This window comes from Syzygium oleosum, unplaced genomic scaffold (genome assembly GCF_021117445.2).
Source record: "Syzygium oleosum isolate NSW1041296 unplaced genomic scaffold, Sole_v2.1 Sole_v2.03, whole genome shotgun sequence".
Taxonomy (NCBI): domain Eukaryota; kingdom Viridiplantae; phylum Streptophyta; class Magnoliopsida; order Myrtales; family Myrtaceae; genus Syzygium; species Syzygium oleosum.
Genome location: NW_026607487.1, coordinates 16649924 through 16668830, shown reverse-complemented (window position 1 = coordinate 16668830; position 18907 = coordinate 16649924). Strand labels below are relative to the sequence as shown.

Here is an 18907-nt window from a genome sequence, read left to right as displayed (position 1 = left end):
CAGGAAGAATAAGAGCATGTTTGGTTTCAACAGCCAGTATCAGTAAGCCCATCTATGGTGTTAGTTTTGCACCAGATTGACTGACGATCCTCCAGTTGCAATCGACCTCATGAATCAGTAGTTTTTCATGAAGCAAAGACCATCCCCCATACTCCTTATCTTCTTCCAGCTTGATGCTGATCAAAGTCAGGCACAAGAATGCGCCACTATGTAGATACAAACGCTATATTATGGATCATAAGGACAGAGTGCACCTACCTTGGCCAAAGGAGTCATAGCTTTCTTCATTATACACAAATCTAGATACCAATATCGTCTATCTTGCTTATTCCAGATCAAAACAATCCTAAGGGGACCAGACTAGCAAAACCCAGGTGATGATTTGACATGCTCGCCACTTCTCTATAAACTGGTGGTTGTTTAGCAGCGCTACTTGTTGGCAATTCCGTAAATATGAGAGTTTATAAGGGGGGCATTAGCTAAAAAAGCCGTGCCAAGTTCAACACTAGAGAATCCAGCCTCAGATATGTTCTTCCCTGTCTCTCTGGTAAGGTGACATCCATCAGCAGCTGCCTGCTGCAAGGGATCGAGGATACTCTGGAGGAACTTGAGGATTGTTCCATCTGACTTATCAAATTTGAGCAAAAAGTATCAACACTAAAGCATACCCAAGTATATCTAAAGTGATGTCAACTCAAACTTTTTGCGATTCATGCAACAACCGTTTAGCCGTTTTCAGGGCTCGTACCTTTTGCAGCCACATGCTCCACAAAGATGTAAGAACCACCTGGTTTAAGCACCCTCTTCACTTCTAAAAAGACAAAAAACAAATATCACGCTTTGAAAAAGACCAAATGGCTTCAACCAGCTAGCTATAATGAAGGAGTATAATCCTCACAAATAAACAATGTTACATAACTCACATGCCAAGTTTTCTAGTAGCCATTGGAATAATGACACCTTGCTTGACTTTGCATACCAATGAGGAAGTCGAAAGAGAAGCTCAACACCTCAGATTCGCACTATAGAAGTGCAGAAGTAGACAGATGGTAAACAAAGGACATCACAGCCTTTGGAGAGACGTTACCTTTCAGCGTCAGGTCAACATCACTGACAGAGCACAAGACGAGGGTTCCAACAACTGCTTCAACAGATGCATCCCCTAGTGGTATAGCCTCACCAACCTGGATGACATCAACCATAGAGATCAGAAACTAAGAAAAAGGCATGATAGACATTGATAGTTGGCAGACAGAGGTCATATCCAGCGGGTATTATCCTTGGTATTCAGATTAACTAAGCCCAATAGCTAGCCATGGCCATTTTCCCCCTTCTTGATCCACCCCCTCACCATATGTATTATCCTGCCAACCAAGATCTTTAAGGTTTGGATGATCTTCTTTGCAAGTTGACAAATTATCAGGCCATTAAAGTTATTTGTAATATCTTGAAGGCAAGAAAATATTCACCTCCTACTTGAAAAAGCATTTTCCACTCTGAATATTCGAGTTAAATTCACCGAACACAAGTTAGAAGAAGCACTACAAAATCATCAACAGCCTGTGCATTTTCAAAGATTCCTGGACAAAACCTCGTCCTTTGTTTTTGGACAGTTATCACAAAGAACCTTCTTGTTAAAGTTTATATGATCCAGTTGACCATGGATCACTCAAGTCCAATCATCTCCGCGAGGTATACCAATTCCATTGACCACACTCTTCAAAAGTGCACAAATTTCAAAAGTAAAAACATTAAAAAAGAAAAACTCAGTAACTAGTATTGCCATATTCATGCGCACATACTGCTTGGAGAAATTTGAAGTTGGGAGATGGTAGACCAGCTGCTGCTGCTGCTGCACGAGCATATCTTTCCATTGTTCTCTTTGGGTCTATCCCAACAACATGGACGTTGTTGTCATTGGCATAATACTTGAGATTAGGACCTGTTCCTATACCGATTTCCAAAACTTCCTTGACTTTTCCCTTCAATTTGCTGAATAGCTGGGACTTGTACCCTGCAATCTTGCCAAGTAACAGAATGCACGCAGATAGTTATGTAAGAACTCAAGACAAGAATCTTTTTTTAAGAGACAACTCAGGTAATCCGAAAAGGGAGACTAACCTCAGCCTCATAAGCTTCCATACCCTTATCGAGTTCCATAGCTTGCAACTCCTCATACCACTGAGGTCTAGGAGCGTGAAATTTATCCAACATCGCCTATGTGCAGATAATGCAAGTTAAATGATGTTAGAACTTCACATGCCCATATCTGACAATCTCGTAAACTCATAGAAAATAAAACATGGTCGGAATAAAGCGATACTCAACCGCATGAGAAGGCGACCTATTTGTCCAATAAACAAACTGTGTAGCTATGGCTCATTTATTCATGGGTTAACACCCTCTCACATGGAGAGACATCATAACTACAACTAAAGCATGGATATTGATCATATTCAAAGGGCGAATGAGGAGTCAGAACATTAAAGCGAGAGAACTTCCCTTTGATATCACATTGATGAAGACGCAGATCGCTTGCATTCCAAACAGAATGCAATCGATGCCCAAAATCCAGCCATCCCGGTTCAGTAATGACTGAATTTAGTAAGGACAATATGTTAACCACAACTTCCGGATCAAGGTCTTTTATCAAATTCAAGACATTATCATAGACCAAATCACTGTTCTGAATGGGACCTGCTAGAGAACAAGTTCCCACGACGCATTCTTGAATTTTGTTCACGTGGCCGGATCAGTTTCACTTGAAGGGCAACACCACAGAATATGAAGTCGGGGTTTAATAGATACGGCGTTGTTTACCATCTGATTTCACCGACTTTCCTTCTAACATTTCATGGCTTCTGATGGACCTGACATGAGACTATCGCCAACTTGAATTAAAAAAGCTTAAGCTACGAGAGACAGAATGAACTATCCGCCAACATTTGATTTGAAATCCACCCCCATGTAAAGGAAACAAAAAAATTCGAAAACGGCATATGTGGAAACCCGACAAATGAACCGAAATGAACACATCCCCGCGAACGGATATCACTATGAGAGCGAGCGAGACAAGCATGGGTACCGCATAATCAGAAGACGAATCGGAAGCATCTGAAGGACGAGTTGGGATGAATGGCGATGCGGCCGCTACAGCTGCCGCCATGAAATGCCGTCTCCCGCAGCAGCAGAATCTGCCGTCGCGCAACCCTTCACCGGCGAGAGCTCGTTTCAGGTCGGAATCAGAGCTTTCGGCCACCGAACACGAACCGGAGCGCGCGACCGCACGATCAGGGAGAGAAAAGGTTCTGATGGGCATTCGTGTGGAGAAGGTGGGAGTGTCGAACTTGGAGTTGGAGCTGGAGTTGAAGACGGAGGAGGGCCAGGAAGAAGAGTGGAGTACCCTCATCGTCATGTGTGGGAAGAGAAGGCGGGATTAACTTTCGGCTAAGAAGCCATGAAGATGTTGCTGAAGCTTGCAGAAAACACCCGCCTCTGTCTCTGTTTCTCTGATAGTGATGGCGATAGAATTGCTGTGGCTCAAAACATAAGAAGTTCGGTATACCCTTCTTAAAGGAGGGAAGTTTGAGGTCAAACGTAAATCCAAACCACACCATAACTGCATGTTTGAGGAAAACTACGTGCTACGTCTAAGTATTTTCTCTCATCAAAGACCTTGTTCCGTGCACAATCCCCCGTTTGAAGTCCTCGAACTGTCTCGCTCCTACTCACAGTTAAAGAAATTCGCGGAGATGTTTTCATTTCGGTAAATTTGTTGGGTTTCCACGAATGCCGTTTGCACGAGGGTGGATTTCAATCAAATTGTGGTGAATCCAGATAGGTTATTTGTCCAAAAGCTTAAGCTTGGACATCGAGTTGGCGGTAGTCTCACGTCAAGTTCATTGGAAGCCATGTCGGTGAAATGGGATGGTAAATGACACCGTGAATATTAAACCCCGAGTTCATATTCTGCAGGTGTTGCTCTTCAACTGACACTAATTCGGACACATGATCAAGATTCAAGAATGCGACGTAGGAACTTGTTCTCTAACAGTTCCGTTCAGAACAGTAATGTGGTCTGTGATAATGTCTCGAATTTGATAAAAGATCTTTTCGACCGCAAGTTGTGTTTGACATATTGTCCTTATTGAATTTATCCCTTACTGAACGAGAGTAATTGTGCCGGTGAGAAAGACCAAAGGGTGTACCGATATATGTGTTGCCTTGAATACTGCAGTTGCAACTCCGTCTCTCCGGTTCAACTCTCATCAAAGGCCTTATGTAGTTCAAATGCCTCCTGTTTTGGTTTACAATTTGTCAATTACAGAAGGGAAAGAAAACACCGGTTCGACCAAAATGACTCAGCACAGAACATCATGCGGCTCATCCTGACAGCTTTTCTCCTCCGAAGGAAGATCTTTCTCGTTACCATCCTCTACTTTGTGGCTCTCATCTTCTGGATCTTCGCTATGGTAGCCATTCCCTGTGACACATGAACAAGGGACTAACAAAGTTACGTCTACCGCTTTGAATTAAAAGAGAAGGATTTTGACAAGTTGACAATCTGGTTCTTTCATACCAATCAACCTACTAAGGTCATCTTGACCAGAATACACATTTAGGACTTCAGGAGATGCATATTTTTCTGCACTTGGGTTCTTCAATCTTCATACATGGAAAAAGTAAATGTAGATGTGCCTCCTTATGATTGCTCAAAAATCAGCAGAAAAATTCATGCTCTCTTTTAGCGGTGAACCCTCTTCTAGAGTAGAGGATGCTATATCGTCTAAATTATCGGTTGACAGTGCCAAAGTGCTTTACCTTCATTACCATCATCCGCAGGTGCATATGCTGAACGCCTTGACCTTCCTTGGTGATGTGGGGTGGGCTGATTATAGCAAGAGGATAAAGAGAAGTAAGAAGTCGAGAAACTAACTGTAAACCTGTTATAGCATGACATGTGAAGTTGAATTGTGTATTTGCACCACCAATACATGTGAAGATTGTCCTTTCTGCTAGCCAAATCTTCGCCATAAATGAATGTTCATGTCGTCCTACTGTTAGCATTTAGCAGCACATGTTCTCAGCAGGAATTGGTGATTTCAAGAACATTGAGATGGAATGCAAACAAAAAAAAGAAAAAGAAAGAAGAAGAACATGAAGATACTAAAAAAAACCAGCATCAACCATGGCATGCATCAATGTGTAAAGGGAGCAAGATTATCAACTATTAACCAGGAAAATTGAGGCCCCATTCTGAAGGTTCAAATAAGTATTTAACACTGCAGATACTAATACCTAAGATCATGCATAAAGTTTTCCTTGTTTGGGACACATGATGTATCCTCATTGAAGGAAAATTCAGTTACCACGGCATTCACCGTGCAAACTTTATATGACCTGTTCTCTCTCATATCTAAGACGTGGTTGGAGGTCTCAGTCCCGGTACACACTGTGAAATGCTTGTTCCTCAACATATTTTAAACAAGTTCAGAGATTTTCGAAATGCGCTGATAATGATCTGCACGGCTGCTTGCTGAGACTCAACAGGTTACAATTCTGGCAGATGTTCGACATACAAACTGCAACATCAGCATCAACGTCAAGTACCTGCAATTTTGGTCGGAGAGCTTCAAGCGGTCCTTTGGGCTTCTGTGCTCCTTGCTGCAACATTGGTCAATGAGGATATTAAACATTAGAACCAACTATCAGTATTTATCCAAAGGCAATATTTGGAGATGCTTGAACGAGTTACAAGTACCTTACCCAAAGCCCAGTCAGCAGAATCAAAAAAAGCGCGTTCATGATCCTGGATAACACATTTTTTCAGAGGACGCTAGTCTTAATATTGCTGGAGTATATTATTTTGGAGAACTAAAGAAGTCGAAGGTGGACAAAAAAAAATATACCTTGGAAATCAATGGAGGCTTCTTTGGTAACAGGCCCCCATACTTTTTCTTGATTATTTCCTCCTATAGAAGACATACTTTCTAGATAAAAGAATCCACACAAACTTTACCCAAGACCAAGATCCAAAAATAATAGAAAACAAAACACAGTACATGTCATTGACTATCTTAGCTTAGGAAACAACTGATACTTTTCTCTGGTTAGATGACTTGAGAAAATAAAAGAATGAGGAAGGCACTTAACATATCATCACAAAATTTTTTGTCTTCGGAAAAGTTTCATGACAGCTACAGCCAAACTAAACAAAGTCCAATATACTGTCTTTATCCTGTACAAGCATCCTGGGCATGATCCTCAACTGACTACAGAATGCACAAGCAACAATTAGTCATACCTCCTCCTCTGGGGAAGGCACGGCATTCTCATCACCTACATCTGAATCTATCATATCTTTAAAAGAACCTTCACCTTCAACATCATTTTTAATTGGACAATCAGCAAGCACTTGGTCCCGTGAGTCCTCAACGATTGTGCCCGACATTTAATTGAACGGGCAATAGCTGAAATGACGAAGCAGATGATACCAAGCAGTCAGGAAAAACACAAACATCATCACTACATAACAGGATGGTCAATTTTTTGTCTTTTCATTCGTCAATACCAGAAGGTTCCTCCAATTACTGACTCACCACTCGCCCGAGAGAAAAACTCACCCGAGAGAAAGAAGAAGATAATTTGTTCGATAAGAAAAAGAAAAAAAGCGTGAACACAGCAGCATCAAGCTAATATCAAAAGAAATCAACGAAACATCCACCCGGGTACACACATTTTAGAGTCCCGGATGCTACATATGATTTTATACAGCATCGAAAACTTTGCCTGGGATTAAGTTAGCAAGCCAATATCTGCACTCAAACCACGGCATCTCTGACAATCCAGCCTCTCTTTACTAAAATTTGAAAAGACAATCCGAGCACTGAACATTCCACCATAAAAAAAAAAAAAAAACGACTCAGACGAATGATCACACTATGCCACATCATGGGTCGGTCTTCAGTGTGGTTTCACGTTTGATCCTAGAGCATCCTGGTATAAAATTTCACCTCCTCCTGCTTCAAGCTAGAAAATCACACTCGTTTTCAGCCTACACAACACTAATTCTGTTCACTGTCGTAATCAGCTCTTCAGCTAAATGCGGTCCGCACCCGTTCGTCAGTATGGAACAAGCAAAAAATCACCTCCACGCAAAAGGGAAAATCTTCGGAGCTTGCACGGACCACCGGATATCTTTCGCACTAGCACGTCTGTTTGTTGCTACTACTTGCTCGAACAAAACTAGGATGCGAGATTACCTGATTAGGAAGAGCTCCAACGAGAAACCGGACGTTGAGGATTGTAAGAATTCAAAGGCTTTCAATGGAAGATGAACAGAGTGGAGATGATGTTGAGATACCGGGAAAAGCACGAGAATGAGATGCTTTGTCCTCTGCCTGAATGCCACGCCACGCGCATTTATCTTTCAGATTCCAGCGCGGGATGTTGCATGATGATTGATGACGACGTCACAGGCCAATGCTCAGGTAAAATGAATTTTGGTTAATTTTTTTCTTGATGAAATAAATAACAAAATATAAACATACAAAAAATCGATCAAAAGAAAAAGGTAAAAAAAATTATTTGCGTTTATATTAGGATTACTTTTTAACATTAGCTCGTTTTAATATCGGTTAGTTATTTTTTTAGTCGGTAATTCTTTTAGTCCACGTTAGACTTTGACTTTGATTTCAAAACTAGCTCCCAAGGGCTCTTGTCTCGGAACTTAATAACGAGGCAGTATATATTCTTTGCCCGACCATCATACCCGGGTCAAGCTCACGAGGGTTCATGTATTTGCCCGTTCGAACAGCTCTGGTGATGACAATACCGAAGAAACTATCCATAAATATGACTTCTGAAGTCGTGACAAGCGCGTTTGAAAAATCAGTCCGTTGGTACATGTTTTTGCCCAACTACCTAGTCAAGCTCACCAGAGTTTACAGTTCTTTACCCGACATTATATTGGGTTACTTTCCACGCTGAGAGGGAAGACAGACTTCCATATTTATACAAGAGTCTCCATAATCACAAATGTTGATCTTATCTCTCATTTAACGGTAGAGATTTATTCTCACAAGTTAATCTCGCCTACTAATCTAACTGTGAAGATTCACTCCTACTTAACTATTTAACGGTAGAAAAATTTGATCCTTGTCTCGACCAATCCGGTGATAGAGATACATCTTGGTGGATACCAATCCTCGTCTCACGATTCAATGGTGGAGATTGAGTTCCACCTACTGATCCTACTGCTCTTGTTTCTCCGGATTGATGACTTGGCGATCCCTCTTTGCAACACGCATTTACCATTTATCTTTTCCAATAAATTCTTCGGGCATTTAGTTTCCATTACGACGATAAATCAATTCGACCTCAAACAAGGTTCTAACACTTCATTCTTATGGTGCATTGCAATGATTGAGAACTATATATTATCACTCTCCAGTGCCCACAACAAATGACTTGTTCTGAGGCGAAACATTGACCACGGAGTTGTCTAAAGTAGCATAGTAGATGGGCAGAGTGTAACAGCATCTTAGGCTCCTGGAACCAAACTAATGCAACAAAAGCCAGTGAAAACTGAGAAATGTGGTATTGGTTCAAGGGCGTCTTGCTATTGTCAGCCTCAGGCCATGCTTCATCGATAGGATGGTCATCATCCTGTACTCCACCGGGTGGTTTGGCACCAGCTTGAACTTGTAAAACCGGCACAGAATGGCCAGTGCCATCTTCATCTGCAGATATGCTGAGTCCTTCCCTAGGCATATCCTCGGCCCCGCCTGCATAGCAACAAAGAAACATACAGCATCCATCAAATAAGATCGTTTGTGCTTCCCTATTAAGACTTGCTTGTTGGTTACATTGAAAAGTCTACCAGTTTTGAATATCATAAAAATCTTGTTCTTTTTTCCTTGAGCCTCGTTAATGCTCTCCACCTTCATGGTTTTTTAAGTTAAAATCCTTCAGATTTTCTGTCTCTGGCGATAACAATTTGATCGAAACAAGCGGTGCTCATGATAGGGCCGTCTCAGTAAAATAACAGCTAAAACAAAGATCACACATTGCAGCTTGTTAGGCCTGATAGGAAGACAGATCCTGGTATCACACTGTAGGTGCTATGCCTGATGACCATACTGAAGTGTCCCTCCAAAGCTTGAACTTAACATAGGCCACGCTCATCATGAGCAGAAGTTATATATTGTCTCTCAGTCACCATCGATTTACCTGAAATGCGGTGAACTTGAACGGAGAAGCATTTTGAAAGAACCCCTCCTTCAGCCACCTCTCTGGCTTAAACAAAGCGGCGTCATGACCCCAATTGGACTCCATTCTTCCCATAGAATATGGGACATACGTCACCATCCCTCCCGCTTTCACTTTTGTCCCATCAGGCAATACGTCGTCCTGCAGCACACCCTTCGGATCCTGCAGTCAAGTTTTGTTTCGTGAGAGAGAAAAATGAAACTGTCATTTGGCCATTCTGAATGTATACTTAGCAATATTGTACTTGAATTGAGAATAATCGTGCATGCCTGGGGTACTGCTGGATACAGGCGCAGCGTTTCCGTGATTACAGCATGTAGGTAGTGCAACTTTCCAAGGGAGTCATATGTCATTAGTTTGGCGAATTGCGACACTCTCCGATTGAATGATTCAGGGTCGTCCACAGTATAAGGAAGTAGTGAGACCTCCTCTTCCCTTGCTTGATCTCTCTCCAAATTTTCAAGTTCTGAATAGATCTTTTCGGCAATATTCTGATGGGTCATTATCATGAATATAGACCATGAGAGGGTGGTTGCTGTCGTGTCACGCCCTGCGATCACAAAGTTCAGGACGATGTCTCTGAGGCTTTTGTCGGTTACATTGCTCTCTGGATCGTTACCTAGCTCGATGAATCTTGACAGTATATCATGCTTCATCTGTAGTTTTCATTGCATAGATCTTTTTGTCATTTCCAATCGTGAGGATACTTGAACATTGAGAATCCGGCAGTTTAAGTTTATTTACCTTTGCATCTTCGCGAGACTCACGAGCCGCTTCTACCTCGGCTTTCCGCTTTCTAATGACAGAGTAGGTGAAATCATCAATCACTTTGATGGCTCTGTTAAGAAGAGCTTCTGACCCCACATTCAGAAATTTCTTGATCCTCCAGAGGGGATCGATGAATCGAAAGGTCACAATTATGTTTGCTGCATCAAAAGATTGAGCGAAGCGGTTAACTGGTAAGTCCGGAGCCAAAGTTCCTATTTCGACACCGAATCCCATTTTGCATATCGAGTCCAGAGTCATCCTCATCAACAGCTCCTAGAGACGAAAAACTTCTCAAGCTTTGTCAGGCTTCATACAGCAAATAGGGGACATTTTGACACCACATGAAGTGAAACAGATCTGTTATTGTCAAACAGAATGAAGTTTTTATTAAAACCATTATTCACCTGCATGTCCACCTCTTTGTTGCAGAATGAAGCTTGACTTAGGATAGATGAAAGCTTTAGACTATATTCTCTGAAGACCACAGTGCTAAAATCCCTCAAATTCTTGGACGCGAATTCGAAACTCGCGGTCTTCCTTTGCTTCCTCCAAGATTCACCATCCACGTTAAATATCCCGTCTCCGAGCAGAACTTCCATGTATGAATGATAAACTTTCCCCTTCAGCAACAGATGATTAACCTCCTTAATACAGATAATAGTAATAATGGAAAAGAAAAATTGAGCATGAAAAGAAAAGAGAACAACCATCTACCACTGCCATCGCCAAATCTACACAAATCTTGACAAATTAAAAGCAAAAAGTGCTTCCTTGATGCATGAACATGCTATTTAGGTGATGAAAAAGAGAGATTCTTTATAAGTGCAAACCACTCAAAAAATTAAGGGCATTTTTATCGGGTGTTACTGGCGTTAAAAATGAATTTCTGTGAAAAATTGGTGGGAAAATTAAAAACCTGAATCAATGTTATACCTTTGGATAATTCGCAAAGTTGGTCTTCAAGACATGTTCTACATTTTCCGGATCTGCAACATAAGTATAGGTTGTAAATGGCATAGGGACCACGACGGTCCTCAACTTGGACAAGTACTCGACTAGCCAATCATGCATCCGCTCGTAATTCATGAACTGCTCGACCGCTGCCCCTACCAGTGGCCACGTCTTCGGGCCAACTTTATTTCTCTGGTTCCATCTGTAGATAATGATCGATGACACAATGACACAAATAGAAATCGACCATCCCGTATGTACACCTGGGAGATAATGTGCTGATGAGAGATCATCGGCTTCCATTCTGGAACGATATAGAATGAAGTTCTAGACATGGACCGGTTCTTATAATGTACATAGGAAGTAGGTTACCGCTTGATAGTTGCACAGATGTAAAGAGGGTGGATTAGCAACTCTGTGAAAACAATCTTTTTGTGACTCGCTTCGCAAGAAGCTTAGGTTCAAGAACAAATCACATCTTTTGAACCTACAACCTAACTTCACTCAACTTGTGACAGTTAAAATATTTGATGAATTGGTACACCTTAATAGGATATGAATAAGACATGCTAAAGCAATTGATGGAAATGATCCAAGTTCGCTGGAGGGAACAATACCCTCCTTTGCAAGTGCGAGTATGTGTATTTTTAGTTGCCTGTGAACAGCACACAGATAGCTTCGCCTCTTGATTATCCTCATAGACTGATCTGAATAAGCTGAAAAAATTACTATAAAGAACAACGGAAGTGTTTTCGACCAAAAAAAGAAAAAAACTACGGAAGTGTTTCTGCGCTGCTCTCTTATGATAATACCACATTCATTAATCAATCTATGTCGAGTCGTCAACCAGGTATTCCTTGTCTCTTCAATTATACAAATAGACCACAACAGATGCCATGCCACATCTGCTAAAGAAAAGTACAATTTTGCTTTCAATTGTAACTACTGGATGAAGTAACTTGTCATACTTGGATGCTATTGCAGGATGGCTAAAATTTTCAAGAACCATTATATTTCAAAATTAGTTTACATGTACATATGCTCTTAAGTACACAAATTTCACAAATTAAAAGATGATCAGCACAATCCTCCTCTAGTTTACCAGCCTGTGTTTTGTGAACCATCACAGCACACTGATACCGAGCTCGGCAGATCTTGCGTGGCTGAATAGTTAATCTGATTTGATCATAATTTCCCTTGATCTGCATAAAGGCAGGACATTCCGTTTCCACGGAACTGAAGTTTCTTCTCAGCACGATAGGCTTCACCGTCGACGATGATGTTTTGGCAATCCAAGGTTGGATGGTATGAGCTGTCTATTAGAAGCCGTGAGATGGGACCAAAGTAGTCCAATTGCAACAGATTATGAGTAAGTGAGCAAGTGCTAGGTAATCTCAGCACTTGCTTGTCACTAGCGTCACTTGTCATGGTTCGGTTACTTTGGCCATGGAAGTCTTCCACTTTTTGATCCGAAGTTTTACTCGAGTGTTGCTTCTTGTATATTCTGCATAGGACCCAATCCAACTGAAACGCAACACATGAAAGATAAAGTGACAGTCAAATTTATCAAGGGCTAGTCACTGATCCAATACCATGTGATTTGAATTTTAACAAAATATGGAGAACAAATTTTGGATCGTCTCCTGATAAAAGAAGGCTTACTTTCATAGAGCGATCTTGGACGTCCCTTCTTGAATCAGCCAAACGATACTCATGCATGATCCAATTCGTTTTTAAGCCCTTAGGCGGCCGGCCCTCGTAAAACACAAGGGATTTCTTCACTCCCACATGCTTAGACCCGCTATAGATCGGCTTGTCCGTACCCGTGGCTTTCCAATACCCTGAAACCGCCGCTCGGTTAGGACGGTCTCCGTTTGGATACTTCCGGTTACGCGGGCTGAAGAAGTACCATTCCTTCTCACCAAGTTCGGCTTTTTCTACAATCCATATTGAAAATATACTTAGTACAGCCAACCCAGATACTGAAATCTGATAGCAATTACTGATGTTTTCTCCATATTAGCTACAAAAACTATGTTAAGACTTATGCTCATCATCTTGGAAAACTAACCAGGCAACTGCCACGGGTCGAATTTATAAATATCGACTTCGGAGATGATGGACACAGGGCATGGCCTGGACATGGCTTGGTTTTGGAGGTAATACACAATCAGTTCCTCATCTGTTGGGTGGAATCTAAAACCAGGAGGGAGTTTGTAATTCATCGCAAGCTCTCGAAACTTGAAATTGGAACAGAGTGAATGGTAAACCAAAAAAATTGTGTCGATGCTAAAACCACCTAGTGTCTGAGCTATATGTCGCAGCTGCAAAGAGGAAAGCAAGGCCACGAGAATTGAAAGGGAGAGAGCCCACAGAAAGAAACTGAGGTGTTTGAAATGTTTGCTCGAAGAAGGCCTCTCCTTTTATCGATGGTCGTTTTTGTCATCTTGTGAGACTTTCATGGTTTTGATTGGTGGCTTCTTGGACCCGCATTTCTCACTTGGCGGCTCTTTGTCATGCTTGCATAGGTTTTGACAGAAAGCCTCGTTGCTCTCTCTGATTGGACTGCCATTTCTAAAGTTTTGTCCCTTCTGTGAAGTATATCCATGTAATATATCTTTTCCTGGAATCAGTACTCCAGAGAAATGAAGTATATCCAAGTGATTGAACGCTTGAGTCGAATGAGGTGAATCTTGTGTTTACAATCACAGCTAATCCATACATATCCATTCTGTAGCCAGTGACTAAAAGATTAGCTTGATGACCTCATGGGCAACATCATCTGATCTCACGACTTGGACATCTAGATTAAATTGGCTTTTGACCTCATCTTCGAGCTGCCAAGGAAGTTAATCGAGAAGATGGTAAGCGACTCATTAAAGAACCAATAAAGTATATACAGCACTTGCTAGTTCCCATAAGCAATGAACATTACCCACATTTTATAGCCAGATCAAGAGATTGCTATTCAAGTTCAGCCACTCCATATAAAAAATTTCCAACTTTTCACCTCGCTGGAATTTTCTTCAAATACTTCTCGATTAGGAAAGGGTAGATCATATACTACCACCCTCTAAAATGATCTTGCACATTTCGGAGGAACCCATTTTGATGGTTCACGAATTCGGGATGGACGAAAGCTGAAACTGGCAATTGTCTCATTAATCGATAGACGATTGCCTAATTACCTAAAGAAGTTTTATTCAATCGAATCAATTACAAGGATAGTGAAGAACCGCACTTTGGTCACGGGATTTTCGAACCCACTTTATGTTACCGTACCACAACAACATGAGTATGTCCGATAACTTTTCCAATGGAGCACGCGCACCCACGAACTCCACATTTGCTAATGGGAACCGGAACGGGAAGCGAAGCCCCACTGGAGAAAGAGCGAGTAGGGATCTTTGTACACCCGCGATAGTAGAGTTTCAATGTACCTAGACCGGATTAGGACAAAGTCGCAAGCCGTTTCGGTGAATCAGTGCGCTGACGTGGCTTTCGTCGGACTTTGTCAAAAGCGCGTGCACCGGCGATCAGGTGGTAAGATAAGAACCACAGAAATTGCAACTTGCTGATTGTTGTTTTTTTTTTTAACAGGTGGTTCTTATCATGCCACCTCACTGCTGGGACCCACGTTGACCACAACGGCAATCCTAATGAAACTGGATAAACAACTATATAATATAAAAACGAGAACCGTTAATCATGTGACTCGGATCGAGTTTGGATCGGGACCTAAATGTTCTGATTTAAATTGAGCCATTAACTTGTTTATGATTCATTTATTCGTATTGTATTCCTTGTCTCTTCAATTATACAAATAACAGTCTAGATTAACGAGGCTTGAGTTGAGGTCGGCGAGCTCGAGCTTTGCTGGCTTTTGTTGAGCTCGTCCCTTGCCTATAGCCGGGCACTGGCTGAGGAAGAAGGATAAGAAAAAAAAGAAAGAAAGGGATATGTTCATTGAAAGTACTAAAACTTATCGTGAATGTACAATTGAGTCATAAAATTTGAAAAAATTACAATCAAGTCATGAAACTTGTCAAATTTGTGCAATCGAGTCCTAAAATTAATACTGTCTAACAAACTAACGAAAAACGTTGATGTGGCTTATTTTAATATTTTCTCTCTTCTACATGGCGATGATGTGGCTAAATTATGAAACATTAGACTAAAACGACATCGTTTTAGCCCAAATTTATATTAAAATAATAATAAAAAAAGCCACGTCATCGCCACGTAGGATAGAAAATTAATATAAAAAAAGTCAAGTCAGCATTTTCGGTTAGTAAGTTAGACGATGTTAATTTTAAGACTTGATTGAACCAATTTGACAAGTTTAGGACTTGATTGCATAGTTTGCAAGTTTTAGGATTAAAAAATGCACTTTCGTGACAAGTTTCAGAATTTTCAGTGAACATATCCCAAAAAGAAAAGAAAAAAGAAAAAGGAAAAAAAAATAAAAAAATAAAGGAATATAAAAAAAATCAGAAAAATTTTAAAAAATAAAATCAGAAATAAAAATAAAAATGACCTGTTTACTTAAGCTTGTTGGGTAACCTATATATGACCCATTTAAGATCCATCAAGTTGTTAGGTAACTCATTTAAGCTTGTTTTTAAAAGTTAAGGCAACCCATTTATGACCCACACAATTAAATATGAGTTAAAATTTGGATTCTAAACCCATTTTGCCACCTCTACTTATAAAAAAAAACCAAGAAAAAGAATTACATTAAGTAAAAAAAAATTACTCTGACCAAAAACAGGTCAAAAAATACAAGCTACTAAATTCGCAAAATGCGAAAATATAGATACATCTGCCTTTAATTTACCGATTATCCGTAAAAGGAATCCCCACTTGCAAAATTGTAATCCTCCAACCACTCATTCCTAATCCCCGATCTCTCTTCACCCTTTCATCACTCATCGCTTGACAACATTAGCAGCCAACCCAACGACACAAGCAAATGTCATGCGACAGCAGCGGCCAAAGGAGAAGAGAGAGCCAAATTTGTTGTCTAATTAGTCACATCTTCACTTATGGCCGTGGATCAGTTGACGATATCTTTGAATTTCAATGATCATCACATTCACACATCGATGGTCTCGTCAGGAGATGTGTTTCTCCCTCAAGAGTAAAGGATTGCGGTATGAAAAAGATCGAGGGCCTGCTATGCCGTGCATGGCCCACGGTTCGGCCCAAAACAAATGGCCCCTTCTTGGCCCAAGCTCATTTTCCCACTGAGATTCATGCACGCTTGAATGAAATTATTTATTCTCAATTTGGCACTTTTGCTCGAGCAGACTTTGAATCAACAAATCACATCTCTTTTTTCCAACATTAGCCAGTTGGGAAAAAATGACAAAAAATATGAAAGAACAACAGGAGAAAATGAATTCATTGATAATTCCCAAAATGTCAAAGCTCAATTAGAGCCCTCAATGCTTGCTTCTTGACCACCTTCCCATATATCCCCCTCCCCAATTTCAATGCCTTCTCCATCTCCAACGTCGCCCCACCACCAAGTCCGCCGCCGCTCCCGCTCCTGCCCAGTTGCTCCACCAGCACCTTCAACACCCTATCGTCGCTCCCCGTCGCTTCCGCGATGCTGTCCACTACCGCCTCCGCCGCCGGAATCCGCCTACCCCACCTCTTCGCCGACTTCTCGGACGCATACGCCTCACCGTACGCGGCCCAGAACGAGGCCCTCAGATACCCCTTCTCTTTCCCCCTCACGTTCCACCTCCTCATGCCTTCCTCCAGTCTGTACACGACTCCTCCCGCATCCATCCCGACTTCGAGACCCGTCTCGATGTCCATCAGTTCTTGCTTCGATCGCGTCTTCTCCTCGAACTCGCACCTCTTGCAAGAGCAATCGAACCCCCACGTGGCCGCCATCTCGCGGCGCTTTGTGGGCGGCTGCAGCACGTCGAAGTAGGCGAACGTGAGCTCTTCCCCGGCTTTGACGTCCCGAGAGGCGATGACCATCAGGTGATTCCCCACGTGGAGCCTCCTCGCGTTGGGACAACACGAGTGGTTGATGAAAGAAGCGAGGAACCACAGCCCGACGCCATAGTAGTCCTTGTTCCTACCCATGACCTTAGCTGAATTCGCATTCTCCACTAGAGAGTTCACGTCTAAAATGCCCAAAATCTTGTTCATGTCAAGCTTCTCATTTGGGCAGTCATGGCTCTCACTTGCCTCTGACCTGAAAATGCTCAGATCTGGAACCTCAAGACCCTCCTCATCTTCCCCTGAAGACAGAGTGCTGATCAGGTGACGGGTTCTTCGGCATTTTGAAACACAGCCCGCGACTCTGTCTATGAAGTTCTTCCACATGACCAACTGCTTGTTCTCGCCCGAACCCGAATCCTCTCCCATCACGATCCCTCTCTCTATTGCGATCGCTCTGGTGACCAGCACCACAGTCCCGGCGTCGATGTTCTTTGTCGCGAACAGCCCTCTCCCACTGATCTCCGATTTCTTGATCTGCATCGGCCCGATGTACTCCGCAAGCTCGGGAATCTCTCCGCGGAACCCGCCCGAGACCCAGTCGGAGAAATCGAAATTGCCGGTCCGGGATTGATACTCCAGCTTCTTGCACTTCTCCAACCACACATTCAGAGTCTCAGCATTCCCGTTCGCCTGAGGAACCAGCGAAGCCGCCGACTTGAAGCACTCGAGGGCAGCTGAGTACTTGCCGAGGCTCAGCAAGATCTTACCCTTGCAGACCAAGGCTCTGAAGTGGGAGCCCTCGATTGCGAGCGCCTCGTCGCAGTCCCTCAGCGCCTCGTCGAGGGATCTCAGCTTCACACTCGCGTCGGCCCGGTTGGCGAGGGCCAGGCAGAGGGATTTCTGGAGCTTGGAGAATCTGTCCGGGTCCAAGGCTCGGTCTGCAGTCGAGAGGCAGGCACGGCAGCGATCGATGAGCTGGGAGTAGAGGCCGGACGACTCGGCCCACTGCTCGCGGAGAAAGAGCTCGGTGGCCTTCGACCTGAGCTCCTGCAAGAGCTCTTCCTCTGCCATGAGCATCTGCACAGAGGTTTTCGTGCTGTTCTTCGTTTGGGGCCGAGGTTGTGGAGCGAGGACTCTTTTGAAAATCTGGGGGGTTCGCCTGTTGTAACGGTCGACATTTGGTTCCGTATTTTATGCTTTTCCTTTATCCTACGTTCCTGTAACGCCAACGGCTACCACGGGATTGTGCTCCTCGTCTTTATTTTATTTTATTTATTTTTGCTATTGTTATTTTTATTTTTTTCGGGATAAGATTTGTTATTCTTAATTTTCATCTTCTACGCAGCCTAGCGGATTAAAATTTCATCCATTAGGTGCAATATGATATTTGATTCTTAATCAACTTAATTAAAGGGCGCGTTTATTTCACTAAAAACTTCGTGCTAAAAGAAAATATATTTTATGGAAATCATTTTCGAGATAAATCGTTAGTTTTCATTTGTTTGATAATTTAGGGAAAGTGATTTCCTTCTTGCTAGAAAAGAAAATTATTTTCCCCAATCTAAATTCGTTGTTTTCAGTTTAAGAAAAACATTTTTCATTGATCGATTAGTATTTCGTTATCTAAATATCGAAAAATTGAAAAATAACTTCTCGAAAACTGCTCCTTCCAGATACGAGAACTTAGAGTTCGTGGAAACAGAGTCACTGAGGTGTTCTCAAGTAGCGAGGTTGAAGATGAGTAGAGGACACTTAGGAGAAAATATTAGGTGCACTATGCACTCCATGTGTGACATCCCCAATTTGGACCAAGGCGACCAAAGGTAAATGATAATGGAATTGGCGAGCGGTCCGATCCGAGGGTCGATAATAGAACGGATAGTATGGTTGGAATGAGTGTACTGAGGGTTAGTCATGGCACAATCGAAGGATTGTCCATGGATTGACCAAGGGATCG

General features: G+C 42.2%; 5 protein-coding genes across 8 annotated transcripts; all 5 read right to left on the bottom strand.

The window, feature by feature from the left end:
- Positions 1-211: 211 nt before the first annotated feature.
- Positions 212-3686, bottom strand: LOC115671723 (uncharacterized). 2 transcript variants are annotated; one of them, XM_030593351.2, is made up of 6 exons: positions 3086-3681; positions 2122-2217; positions 1803-2021; positions 1088-1184; positions 749-811; positions 212-623 (listed from the first exon to the last, which is right to left on the bottom strand). In XM_030593351.2, the coding sequence occupies exons 1-6, from the start codon at positions 3413-3415 to the stop codon at positions 430-432; spliced, it is 999 nt and encodes a 332-aa protein (XP_030449211.1). In that variant the 5' UTR covers positions 3416-3681; the 3' UTR covers positions 212-429. The 2 variants fall into 2 exon arrangements, with proteins under 2 accessions (XP_030449211.1, XP_056166057.1); XM_056310082.1 differs by having other exon boundaries at positions 490-627; positions 3086-3686.
- A 551-nt stretch (positions 3687-4237) lies between these two features.
- Positions 4238-7405, bottom strand: LOC115671725 (uncharacterized). Of its 3 annotated transcripts, none has more exons than XM_030593353.2 (7): positions 7263-7405; positions 6305-6470; positions 5910-5972; positions 5762-5809; positions 5611-5664; positions 4822-4888; positions 4238-4483 (listed from the first exon to the last, which is right to left on the bottom strand). In XM_030593353.2, the coding sequence occupies exons 2-7, from the start codon at positions 6449-6451 to the stop codon at positions 4362-4364; spliced, it is 501 nt and encodes a 166-aa protein (XP_030449213.1). In that variant the 5' UTR covers positions 6452-6470; positions 7263-7405; the 3' UTR covers positions 4238-4361. The 3 variants fall into 3 exon arrangements, with proteins under 3 accessions (XP_030449213.1, XP_056166058.1, XP_056166059.1); XM_056310083.1 differs by having other exon boundaries at positions 7149-7289; XM_056310084.1 differs by lacking the exon at positions 7263-7405 and adding an exon at positions 7116-7165.
- Positions 7406-8362: 957 nt separating this feature from the next.
- On the bottom strand, positions 8363-12171 carry LOC115671713 (cytochrome P450 704B1). The gene is made up of 6 exons (XM_030593337.2): positions 10972-12171; positions 10443-10658; positions 10015-10311; positions 9540-9926; positions 9232-9432; positions 8363-8786 (listed from the first exon to the last, which is right to left on the bottom strand). Exons 1-6 carry the CDS (start codon positions 11290-11292, stop codon positions 8607-8609), a joined length of 1602 nt encoding a protein of 533 aa, XP_030449197.1. The 5' UTR covers positions 11293-12171; the 3' UTR covers positions 8363-8606.
- Positions 12172-12271: 100 nt separating this feature from the next.
- On the bottom strand, positions 12272-13386 carry LOC115671714 (NAC transcription factor 29). The gene is made up of 3 exons (XM_056310282.1): positions 13061-13386; positions 12652-12926; positions 12272-12493 (listed from the first exon to the last, which is right to left on the bottom strand). The coding sequence occupies exons 1-3, from the start codon at positions 13212-13214 to the stop codon at positions 12467-12469; spliced, it is 456 nt and encodes a 151-aa protein (XP_056166257.1). The 5' UTR covers positions 13215-13386; the 3' UTR covers positions 12272-12466.
- Positions 13387-16257: 2871 nt separating this feature from the next.
- On the bottom strand, positions 16258-18143 carry LOC115671739 (methyltransferase FGSG_00040). The gene has a single exon (XM_030593370.2). The coding sequence runs from the start codon at positions 18025-18027 to the stop codon at positions 16414-16416; it is 1614 nt and encodes a 537-aa protein (XP_030449230.1). The 5' UTR covers positions 18028-18143; the 3' UTR covers positions 16258-16413.
- Positions 18144-18907: the final 764 nt, after the last annotated feature.